The sequence below is a fragment of the Falco peregrinus genome, chromosome 13 (assembly GCF_023634155.1).
Source record: "Falco peregrinus isolate bFalPer1 chromosome 13, bFalPer1.pri, whole genome shotgun sequence".
In the NCBI taxonomy this organism is placed as follows: Eukaryota; Metazoa; Chordata; class Aves; order Falconiformes; family Falconidae; genus Falco; species Falco peregrinus.
The window spans coordinates 18,182,749-18,195,174 of NC_073733.1; the positions used below are offsets into that span (position 1 = coordinate 18,182,749).

The window sequence follows — 12,426 nt, forward strand, 5'->3', positions numbered from 1 at the left end:
ACAGCTTTTGCTTTCTACAGCTAATCAACAAGTGTGCCGAGCAGCACAGCATATTTCACATAAGATACCCAATAAATGAATTAAGCTTTCTATCACATTCACCAGGCTATACTGCTGACTGACCAAGAATAAAATCAGTTGACTGTACAGTATAATTAAACTATATACTTCACATACAGTCTGGGATCTTTAGAAAGCATATTTATTGTGCTCTATTCAGGCGTTAAACCAAGTGTTAAAAGGAAAAATACACTCTGTGTGTACACACATGCACACACATGGGTGTTAACTCTCATATAACAGGAGTTCAAAGGCTTAATGGTAAACTAATCATCATCATTACACTGCTTAAAGAAATCATACACCAGGAGTTGTCTAAGAACTTCACTGAAATACCCTGTATTATTTCCACAATCTGCTTCAGAAGAAGAGACATTATTTGGCTACGGTTTTTCCCCTCTTCACTTTTTTTCAGGTCAATCAACACCAGGAAAGCGAAATCCACGTGGATTATCGATGCTTACAAGGTTACATAATCTTACAATCTAAAATGAAATGTTGGAAATATTTAATGTCAAAGCAAACTGCTATTACCTCAAGGTGTTTTATCCATTTGCTTACCTTTACTTGCACTCTCAACATGCTGCAATTCATCTGGAAATTTTAAGATGTCCCGGTAATTCTCCTCACAGATTTCTGCCAGAAAGTGCAGTAAGGTTGTTTTCTGATCTGATGATTTAGTATCGCGAATCTAAAGAAGCGAACACAGAGAAAACAAAGTGAAAAAATAACTACTTTTTTTTTTTTTTTAGTAAAATGTTTAAGTAAAGTGAATATTGCAGATGTAAACTCATTAGCAAAAAGTTACCTATACCGGAAGCCTGCATATGTAACAAATTATTTAAAAAATTCAATTTCTCCAGTTTTTTATAATTTAAGAATACAAGAGGAATCTCTCCCAGTGCTGTAGGTTTTTTTAAGAATAATTAATTATGCCGAGAACAAAACCTGAAGACAGCCCATAAAGTTCTACAATTTTAACAAAGCCCGTTCAGAATGCTCACTGTGATTAAAAAAATAGCTGTGAACAGGCACCAAACAATTTAGTTCATTCCTTCAGTGTCCCCCACTGCCAGATTTCTTAAGGAATCCCTCAGAATGCTGCACAGCTGGACAGTGTGCTAAAAGTCAGAATTTGCTCTTTTACCAGTCAAGTTAAAGAAATTCCTTGTCATAAATCCACAGTGTTTTATTGAAGCAAAATCCAAAACATGCTGCTTTATCCGAAAGATTTTCAGACAAATTCTACACAGACACATGAAATAAACGCACTCCACCTTATTGGACTACAAGATGACAACAGAAAAAACAAAAGGTAATCCTAGCTGCCAGGAAAGGAAACTTAATAAATCCAGATTCATTTATGAAAAGCCGCCTGAAAATTTTGCGCAGTGTGAAGATGCAGGTATATGCACATTTATGTAACTGCATATTTTCACTATCCTCTTAACTGCAGAATTGCTCTTGGTGATCTGAAATAAACTACTCTTCTTGAAGGTGGTAAGAACCTCTGTTCTCCATTAACCTAAGTGCATTAACTGCTAGAATCAACTTGTTTTTTTAAAAAGAAAAATTCTGAAATAATTGTTAAAATACAGGGCTAGTGGCAGATTTCCAACTAGACATAGATACTTGTGGCTAAATCCCATGGCAGAGTGCATGTGTATATCCAAAGTAACCTCATGAACTTCAAATTTATTTTCTCATTCTCTTAAGTCCAAATTTAGTTTCTCCATTCTTATACAAAGAATGGATGTATGAGTTGATTAAAGATGAAGCAAAAGTAGAGATTACCCCTCATTTACAAAGTCCATACAGAGAGTAGGTATTTGCAAAAGTTTGAGATGAGTGTACTTCACTTTTTATAAAGAATTAGTATTACAAGTATATCTGTAAGTATTTTTTTAACTGCATTTTACTAACTCGTCTAGTACAGTTCTTACATAAGTAATCTACAACATACACAACAAATGAAATCAGGGATTTATTTAAGAAGAATACATAAATGTGTGTGTAAAATCTCCTATTTGTTTTCTCATTCTCTAAATCACTAGAAGTTCTAATTCTATAATCCTCATGACAGGCTTGCCATCGATGTTCAATTTAATACAGGCCTTTCAGCTTTAAGGATTACCCTGTTAAGAATAAATGAGTGCAGTCAAAAAACAGGCTTTTAAAAATATAAGGTATTTAGGCAATTAAGAATGCAATTTAATTCATACCGATTCAGTGATTAAAGACTAAACAATGCTCAGTAATGGTATGCAGTTAAAAGGTTTTAATACATTACGTACATACAAGTTTTTCCAACTTGAAAAAAATTGTAAATTTAGTGGCTAAACATCTGCATGGTAAAAAGAAATTGCATTTCAATTTGTCTGTGAACAAGACCTGTAGGATTTGCAGTCTTTGATCTCTCTGACATCATCAAGTGGATAAAACGTTTTTTTTTTTCCTATCAGGACATTATTTTGCCTTCAGATTACAACAGAAACATGTTTTGTCACCAACAGCAACATCATATTAGCAAGAATTACCATTAGCACCTGCTGAGTTGTTTAACACCTGTAGTAAACATTCATTCAGCTCTTAAACAACTGTGTCAAATTCACTTCTTTGCCCCAATCAAGAAACAGGTTTCCAGTACATTCATAGGTATTTTCAACAGCTGAGACAAACAACAGATAACAAAAGAATTTTGCTTCCTGTCTAACATAGCTATGTACCGGAACATAAGTTTGTGAATCCTAAAAATCCCTGCCTTTCAAATGTTTTTGCGTTATGCCCTCTGTATTTTCATCCTTTCAATTCTCAAAACATTACCATATTAGACAAGTCACAATAGTTCCCTGAGATTTGGTAACCCAACAAAACCCACTGACAGTAACAGAATTTGCTATTTGGAATAGAGGCAATTGCTTTACTACCACACCTTTAGCAGAGTTAACACACTGGAACATAAAAGCTTTTACAGAGCAGTGTCTGTATATATGGCATTTGCAAAACATTAACAACGCGTATCAATGAATTTAGGTATTCCAAATTTATTTCTTTTTCAAGACAACACTAACACTATGGTGTTAAAATTTTCAAATACAGGTTCTGATTCTACGGCCCTCCTTTACATGAGACACAGAATTTGGGAACAACACATTTAGTAAAAAATACATGAATAAGTAATTAAAAAACCCCAAAAAAACAGTAGATAAATGGAGGCTATAGAAAGGAGCTTCCAGCTCAATGCTGAAGCATCAATTTGAATGGTCGATACTATTAGATCCATTGTTTGGGGAAGGATTAAAGACTAGTATACACAGAGCACAATATTCACAGTGCACCCATTCAAATCAAATAACATACAGAGTATGATATTTAGGTCTGTGGCTCAGAAATAATATCAATATAACAAAAAATCATCCTCTGCATACAGTATCTTGATAAAGCATTTAAAACTAAAGTACACGTACGAAACCATACAAGAAAAGTTAACTCTTGCAACAGCAAATTATTATACCAATTTATATTATAATACAAATAGATTATTATTATACCCTAATTCAAATTAGAATGGTAAATACATAAAGCAATGAAAATTGGGTTTTATACAGCAGAAAATGCCTTTTGAATAATAAACAATAAATTTAAATTACAGACAATGCACATGTCACTGTTCAGAGAAACTTGCCTACATTTCCATTAACTTAAGTGACTTGTTCCGAGGTTGGAATTTATGAGTGATAATTCACAACATTTAATAAATATGTAGAGGCAAGTAATGATGCAATTGCATATCTAGATTTTGGTATGACCTTCTTTTTTGCTCCAATCACCCTCACTGTCTTTGTGATGTTCTTATTTTTTGGCATCACCTCATAACAAAATATACCTAGCGCCTAAATGCAACAACACAGTCAACATTTTATTACAGAGAATGTTTAAGTATTTTCTCTAAATGTCACAGACAGAAAAAACCAGAACTCAAAACCCACTTCCCTCAAACATCCATCTTGAAAACAAACAAAAAAGCTAAGTAGATTTTGTTTCTGAGGGCAAGCTGAATTAAATACTTATAGATTTTTGTCTCAATTCTTCTAAATGGAATTTAGCTGTAAGCACAGATAGCTATGCTTCAGCAATTATTCAGTGCAGTAGAGAACAATTTGCAGGATTAGTCAATTTACATTAGCTGTGTCAACATCTGCGGGATTTGCATTGACAGCAATTCATAAAACTATCACCTGAAGTGCAAGAATACCTTTTGAAATCTATGCTAGAGTACCATTTATGCACAGTCATCATTTCCCCTCCCCCTCATAAACAGCTTTCTACTTGAATTGCTTTAAAACATTCATTTCCCTTTAGATTCCACTACTACCAAAAAGAAAATGGAACACTATACCTATGAAGAAAAAAAAAAAAAAAAATCCTTCAACTTGGTGTGTTTTTTTAAAAAGCTATTAAAGAATATTTTTTTTTTCTCGGGTGATGGTTTTTATTTTGTCAGAAGTTAGCAATATTTTTGCATTATAAAGTACAGCAAGCAAAGCTTCTCTCTACTGAAATATATCCGTTCACACTTGCTGTGTATTTGAAATATTATTTTCCCCCCAAGGTTAAATCTCCTTGAGGTACACATCATATTTACTCATGGTACCCAAAAAAGACACTTGAAACTTGGATCCTCTGATTAGACCAAAAAAAGAATTACTGAAAAATTCCTCTATAATTTATGCCCCTTTTTTGTTTCATCTGTTTACAAATGTTGCATCCCTTTATTTTAAAGGTACTTTACAAAATGAGATTGTCAAGTTCAGATCAATGCCTTACACACAATTTACATACAACAAACAAGCCCTGCACATGAAATTTTGAAGTTCTTTTTGCATTCCTTTTTTTACCACTACAATTACAGTTAAACTTTGGTTAACAACGTTCATCTTGAATCCCCAATACTTATTTCTGAGACACAGCTTGAGGGATAGCTGGGTCAAAGATGGGAAGAAAGACGAGTAGCTAGAGCTATTTAACATACTCAGAGCTCCATGTATATTCTATTGACAAGATGATAAGCTGAACAAATTCAGATCGAAAAAGCTGTTCTACTTGTATATTCCAGAAAGACTCAGAACAGACTTCAAATTAAACTGCCTTAAATTGCCACTGCACTGATAAAGACAGCTGCAGCAGGGGACCATCCTAGAAATGCTTACTCTGTATTTGTCTGTTATTAAAAACAGAAGAGCAGTCAGTAAACTACATTGATTGAATGCTTTTCCCTGTTCAGGGTACTTTCTCATGTGTCATGAGTTTTGTGAATCTACACTTAAAAGTTTTATAGCCTCATCTTACCTTGCAAAGAAAACTGATGTTAAAGCCAAGAGACTGTGCATTTCTGGAGCCAGAGTTCATGTAATTTCCAAGGAACAGCACTAACTCTAAAAGCTTACTAAAGCTTTCACTCTTCTTCAGCTCTTCACAAGCCAGTGTAACTGCCATGATGTCAGGTTTGATATTGTTTACGTGCTCTTCAAACATAAGCCTGAAAAGGATCCCATTGAGACGTGACCGCAACATTTTCACTGAACTCATCTACAAAACAAGAAACATTAAATCAGAATATAAAACCCAAAAAGCTTATTTATGCAAAATAGCTTATATTATAAAACAATATTGTGCAGCCAGCAAAAATACCATTTCTGTACGTTTTTATTACACATCCTTTATTTCCAGGAATCCGTACCTGCCCACAGGAATTCCTCCCCAAACCATACTTTGCCTGAAAAAATTCAGTGAAGCACCATATTGAAAGTAAAAGCTTGCTTTATTTTAACAAACCATTTAACCTGTCAATTCCAAACTCATTGGCAATAAATGAACACTGCCAAAACCCTTCCTCCTAGCAAAGGATTTGTAAGCCACTTCAATCAGTTAACAAGAACTGAAGATCAGCCCAAAGGAATACGTGGCAAACATTTCATCACATCTCCAGTGGTTACCCTTGCACTCTGGTATTTACCAATTTCCTAAAACTAAGCTTAGTTTTTCTTCCTTCAGAAATGCTAAAAGAATGTCTCAAGTGTGTGTGTTGATACCAGCACAGACGCAAACAGCTACACTTCTGTCTGATTAAGCTAAAAAATTATACTTCCCATTTTTGGACTTCTTGTACTGAGCTGACGTGTAGCTCTCAACTTGCTCTTGGTCACTGGGAGAGCAACAGGGGAGAGACACAATGAAATCTCAGGGACCCTTCTGGAAGGACTTGGGAGTATCTAAGTGAGTTCAAGACATGTGAGGTCAAGCTTCACTACTCAGGTATTGGTATAAAGCCAGGTCCCATTAGTACTATTGCTCATTAAGTTTTTTCTGCCATTGTACTGATGCGATCTGTTGATGTCATATTTACAAATGACAGCACTACATATAATAAGGTGTTTATTTTTGCAGTGTTTCATTAAAATGAAACCCAAACCAGTTTTTGTTCAGTTATTACCTAAACTTATAGCAAGTTATAAAATAAATAATATGAATGTTACCAGTATTGATAGTTACGAAACAAACTCAAAGATACATTATGGTATATATTTGATCCTAAGACTTTTAAGGTCATAATATCAAAAAGCCCAAATCTGTTGTATCCCAAAGAATAATCTAATTGAGGAGATGGACAAAGAGGTTTTGCCTAAAATTCATGACAGCAAGTTTGATATAAAAGGCAATAAACCTATAAATACTAAAGTAAGGACATAGATCTGGTATACCCTTTCGAGTTCTGGTCCCATGACATCATACTCCATAAGGAACATACTGTCTGCTTTTCAACCTTATCATCTTGTTGTTTTCAACAAATTTTGTAGAACTAGTGCCCAAGATACTATCACCTTTATGATTCAGACACTTTGCAAAAGGTTCTGTAGGACTAATTCCTTACTGAACCGATAAAAAGACAGGAGATGATAAATGACAGCATTGTAACATGGCAAATGACATAGATACTGAAAAGTATCTACAATAGTGATCCATTAGTTTAAAACCCAAAGACTAATTCCATTAGACTAGCTACCAAAATATGTTCGTGTCTTTCATACTTTGCACAAATGATCAGTCATATTTCCTCCTACTATATTAGTGGACTGTAATTCACAAGAGATAAATTTAAGAGAAAAATATGTGGAAGAATTAAGCCACTTGAAAATTTTCATTTTAAGGCAAGAATGATTATGTTCCAAATTTAACTCCTAATTTCAAGTAGCAGAATACAGAAAAACTTCTCCCACTATGAATTCACTATCAGTGGTGTTCCTGAAGCACTTTACCCCCCAGAAAGATAATTTTTGTTATGTGACAGATCACAGAACTTGAATATCAAAACAGAAAAGATTTTAATGTCCTCATGTCTCTGTTGACCAAAGCTCATGGCTCTTTGACAAACCATGATTTTTCTACTGGTGTTATCTACCAGACAGCTACCAGAAGCAAGAGCAATAACTTTCACAGTAAAAACTTGGGTAGCCTGAATAATGATGAGTTCATACTAAAATGAACATAAGGTTGAAGGCACTCCAGATGGTCTCGAACAAGTCATATGATCAGACTGGAACGAGGAAAAGGAAAGGATCAGAAAAAGAGGCATTACAGCATAACTTGCAATCTTTTTTTCTACACCTCCATTGTCACAAATTTCTCTGTGAGCTTCTATAAGCCAACATCATGCCAGCTCTTGAAATATTTCTCTTCTAATCATCCTGTATTTCAGAAATATCATACTGAAAACATCTGCCTTGAAAGGATCTACCTTCAGTGAGTTGCAGTAGATGGAAATTAAAATTAATCACATAATTCGCTTTAACTTTAGTGGAACAATCTCCAATTACTTTTCTTACTCAAAATGGCACAGAGAAAAGTTGTCAAAAGCCTTAAATCCTGAAAACAGTGCAGCAAAATACATATAAGCCAACAGAACAGTGTGACTTCAACATTTGCGAAGAATAATCCTTTACAACAGTTCAGCCAATTTGTACCTCCTTTCTTTTTTTAATGCTGTGGAGTGTCATGGAACACTGATCATTTATTTGCTTTGCAAGGTAGTTTGAGTACCAAACCAGCAGCAAGTTTTAGTTTCATTTGCTGATCTACAGAATATTTTAAAAGTATCTTGACAATTTCGTAAGAACTGTTTCAAGTGGGTTGTTTCCTTAGAATTCCAGACATTTATATATATATTACCCTCTTTATGTATTGATAGAAGATGACCACTATTTTATGTCCTCCTTCCCTGCCCTGCCCTGGTTTCTTTCATATGCATGTTTCTAAATATGTTCAATGGCTGATAACTATATTGAACTTGAAGGAATCTTCTGAAAATAGATAAGGTGCAAAGATTATATTCACTTAGGAAAAGGTCAAATTGTTTATAGTTGTACAAAATTAGTGTCAAAGGCATGTAAGAAATAACAAATTAAAATAGGTGTATGTAACAGAAAGCATTAGAATTCACCACAAACAATTAAAAGATCAAGAAAATGGATATTTCTTTTCCAGCTAACTGTGAATACTGGAGTGCATGTCATTATTGCTCTTTCCGGGCCTTCATAAAGGTCCTGGTTTGAATTGTCTGCCTAATCAAGTTCTTTATTCGGTTCCTTATTCATTATTACCATCATTCAATTTTCAAGCCCTGTATTAAAGCAAGAATCAAAAGTTACTGGAGAAAGGCAAAAAGCACAATTAAATTTGCCTTGCTTCCTAAGGAAGAAAGCCGACATTCCTCCAATACAAAAATGTCAAGTTACTACAACAACTTACTCAGCTTCTTTCTTACCTATGATATATTAAAGTTGCCTTCTTTCCAACCCCCAGCAATGTTCTAGAGCAGCTCTAGAAATCACAGTGAGGCAAATAAGTGGCAAACAAATTCAATTAAGATGACTGAATGCCTCTAAACCAATGCAGGTGCAATAAATTTGTACAACTCTTCCCACTTCTACCTCCCAGCAAGGACTGTTCAAGACAGCTAGTCCTGGTTATACAGCAAAAAAGGGTCACAGAATCTGCCAGCCTCTACAACTGCTCAGTGAAACTTATCCTTTTGCATTAACAATTAAATTACCAATAACCCAGTTCTTAACAGCTGAAAGAAGGTTTGCATCCATTAGAAACCAGCCAAAAAAACCTCCTGCTTTTCCAGAACACATCAGAAAGTGAATTGTCTGGTCAGTTCCGTCACTTGTTTTGTTCATTCACTGAAGAGTTATCGACTAAAATTTGGACCTCATAATAGTGAGTCTTTTTAAAAGTGGTAATATTATTCTTCACTCTACTTCAAAACTCACAGTTTGCGGTAATGTGGGTAAAGCTTTCCAAATGTAAATACCACTAACACTGCAAAAGACCTTATTTCTTTTTGAGCCTGTCCTCTGAGTTGACAGTAAATTGATGGTACTTGCACTTAGTATAATAGATGAGACCTATGCTTTTATAATACTTAAAACATTCAACTGATAAGGAAATCCAAAGCCTCATCCTTATTGAAGTTGCAGCTGTTCCCATGTTGTAAAAATATTAACTCTTAAACACGAGTTCTACATTTAAAAATCAGATAACATTCTGTCTAGTTAATTTAATGTTTTACAACTGATCCAGTTAATCTGTTTTTCTTGCCCACTTCAACATGAATGCAAGCTTCTCTATATGAAGCTGTGTTGCCTTTTTTCATCCCAGGATATAACTTCAAAACCAGTTCCAATAACTTATTTAACTATATAATTGATCTTAACATTTCATCTAAATGAAAACGCAATTCTTATTTTCCTTTACATATCACTGAACATTACGTTAATCTGTCTCTTCCAATAGTTTAATAATTTACAAAGTATGTTTTTACTACACATATTTTAAACCAGTTATTCCAACCCTTATTAAATTTGATGGGCACAGTATTTATCCAATTATCATCTCTTGATAGTAAGTTTACATACAAGTAAGGGTACACATTATTAATATTACTTTAGACAGTATTTCTGTCTTCTTCTATTCATAAATATATTCTTAACATCAAGGTTAAGTTTATTATTAATGAAAAACTCTGAAATTAATTCAACACATAGCAAAAAAGTATTCCAGTCAAGTAAAGAGCTTAAGTTCAACTGTATTTCTTCCACATTAATGAATTGTTCAATTAAATCAAAATCTGACATAAAACCAGCAATTTAGTAGTATTTATGTAGTTAGAGACCTCTAAAAATAAGACAGAATTGCTACCCATAAGGAAGCGTAATATTTTTTATTAAACCAGATGGTAAAGTTGAATAAGCAAACAAGCTTCAGGAAACAGTCCCTTCATACGGCAAACATCACCATTTGGAGATGTTTGATTAAACAGTTTTTTCTAATTAATGTTCCATGATATATTTTTAAATTCTCTCAACTTTTTGCAGTCAGTCATTCCTCAAAAGAACAAAGCAACAGAAAAGTGATCATGACTATATTAGTACTGTCAGAAAATAAGGATACTTTAATGACTTTTTCCAATACAATCCACTGAAAAAAAGAGGACTGTTTAGTTTCAGTCCAGTAGCAATCCTAAGTCAGATAAACGCACAATCCCCTGGTATGTAGGACAACCAATAAAGATGATACAGTTTCCCAAGTGACTTCCAACTATAGTTGTATAATTTGCTGGGAAAGAAACTGCCAGCAGAATCAGAATGAAAGATTACAAAAAGAAACAAATCATACTACTATATAAAAAGATTGAGGAAAAAAAAAGAGTTAAGTACTAGACATAACTGATAGAAATGATGAACAAAAAAATCCCAAACTATCCAACAGGAACAAAAACACGAGACCACTCCTCTTAGTTCAAGTAGCTTTCAAATATCTATCAGTAAAACATAAATGGATGTGAATTCAAACTCTAGTAAGAAGCGTGCTAAGAACACTTACTACATCTACACACTTAATACACACTACTTGTATATTGTCAACTTCATTAAATGCTTATGTTTGACCACTACATCAAGACAAAGCAAAAGAACTATTCTTTTTAATTTGTGGTCACCTGAACTGGAGGTAAATAACATTCTGATTATGAGAAGTAAAACATTCTCCAAGTGTTCTCATATACTTACTTTTTGTAGTATCTCAGTACTTCACATTTGATGACAGAAAACTTAGTTTTTACACTGTCCCTTATACCCATTGTGCAGCCAATTCATAGACAAACAGTTAAACTAATCAGTTACATTCTTTCACTTAAATTCATACTCATCCAACCAAGATGAGCTGCATGGCAAAAAATAAAACAGGCTACTTTTTACAGGCTTTCTTTACTTTATGAAAAACATTCCCGCTCTCTTAGATGAGCCTTTTGACATCTGTAATAATTATACCCTAAATACATTTCCAGCAGCACATTAGCATATACCCAAAACGAAAAGGCCATTAGTCAACTACAACCAAATTAGTGCAAAATGCGAGACCTGATCCTGCCTGTCCTACACCCCACCAAATTTCAGACTAGGTGATTAATGAAGTTGCATACATTAATGAATCTCTCTCATCTTACCTTCTGAACAGAGGTGAAACTGGGGGAATTATTTTATTTACAAAGAAACAACCAGCACATCATCTCTGCATAAGTGGTCAGCCATAGCTATCCTATCTCTCAACAACCACATGCTTCTACACAAACCTTGGCAGTAACAATCAACACTGACCAACCCTGTTGGACCGGGTCTGGCTTGGATGGAGTGACCTGTTCATCAGAGCAGCCTACATGATGCTGTGGTTGGGACTTGTGACCAAAACAATGCTGTTAACACCCTAATCCTTCAGCTAGGGCTGGACAGTGTTTGCAGTGTTCAGGCCTTCTCCACTCCTCACTCTGCGCAACCCAGTGAACAGACAGCAGGTGTGCAAGAGGTTGGGATGGGACACAACCAGCCAAACAACCCAAGCTAACTAAAGAGATATCCCATGCCAGCTCAGTAATCAAATGCGGAGGATGGGGGCTCAGACAGGTTAGCCATCTTCTGCTCAGTAACTGCCTGGACATCAGTCTACACATGGGAGATGGTGAGTGGCTGCCTTTGTTTTATTTCTTTGCCTTTTTTTTCTCTCTTTCTTCTTCCACTTATCCTTCACTTCTTAAACTATTTTTATCTCAACCCATGAGTTTTATCACCTCCAGTCTTCCTTTCTTCCTCCCCAAGCCCACTGGGGATGGGAAAGCGAGTAAGCAATCTGTGTGGTGCTTAGCTGCCTACCAGGGTTAATCCACAAGACCTACTCTTTTCCAAATAGCTATCTTGACTCTGTTGCTACCTAAAGGGAAGATAAGAAAAGATGGAACCAGAGGATTTTTGA

The 12,426-nt window shown here is 34.8% G+C and overlaps 1 protein-coding gene across 1 annotated transcript in view; it reads right to left on the reverse strand.

Moving 5' to 3' along the window:
- The window catches only part of DIAPH2 (diaphanous related formin 2), a 243,897-nt gene that overhangs the window by 141,125 nt on the left and 90,346 nt on the right, over positions 1-12,426 (reverse strand). Inside the window, exons 22-23 of the mRNA XM_055817800.1 lie at positions 5,410-5,649; positions 622-751 (exon numbers count right to left, since the gene is read on the reverse strand). Of these exons, the coding sequence (XP_055673775.1) occupies positions 622-751; positions 5,410-5,649 (370 nt within the window). The remainder of the gene's footprint in view (positions 1-621; positions 752-5,409; positions 5,650-12,426) is intronic.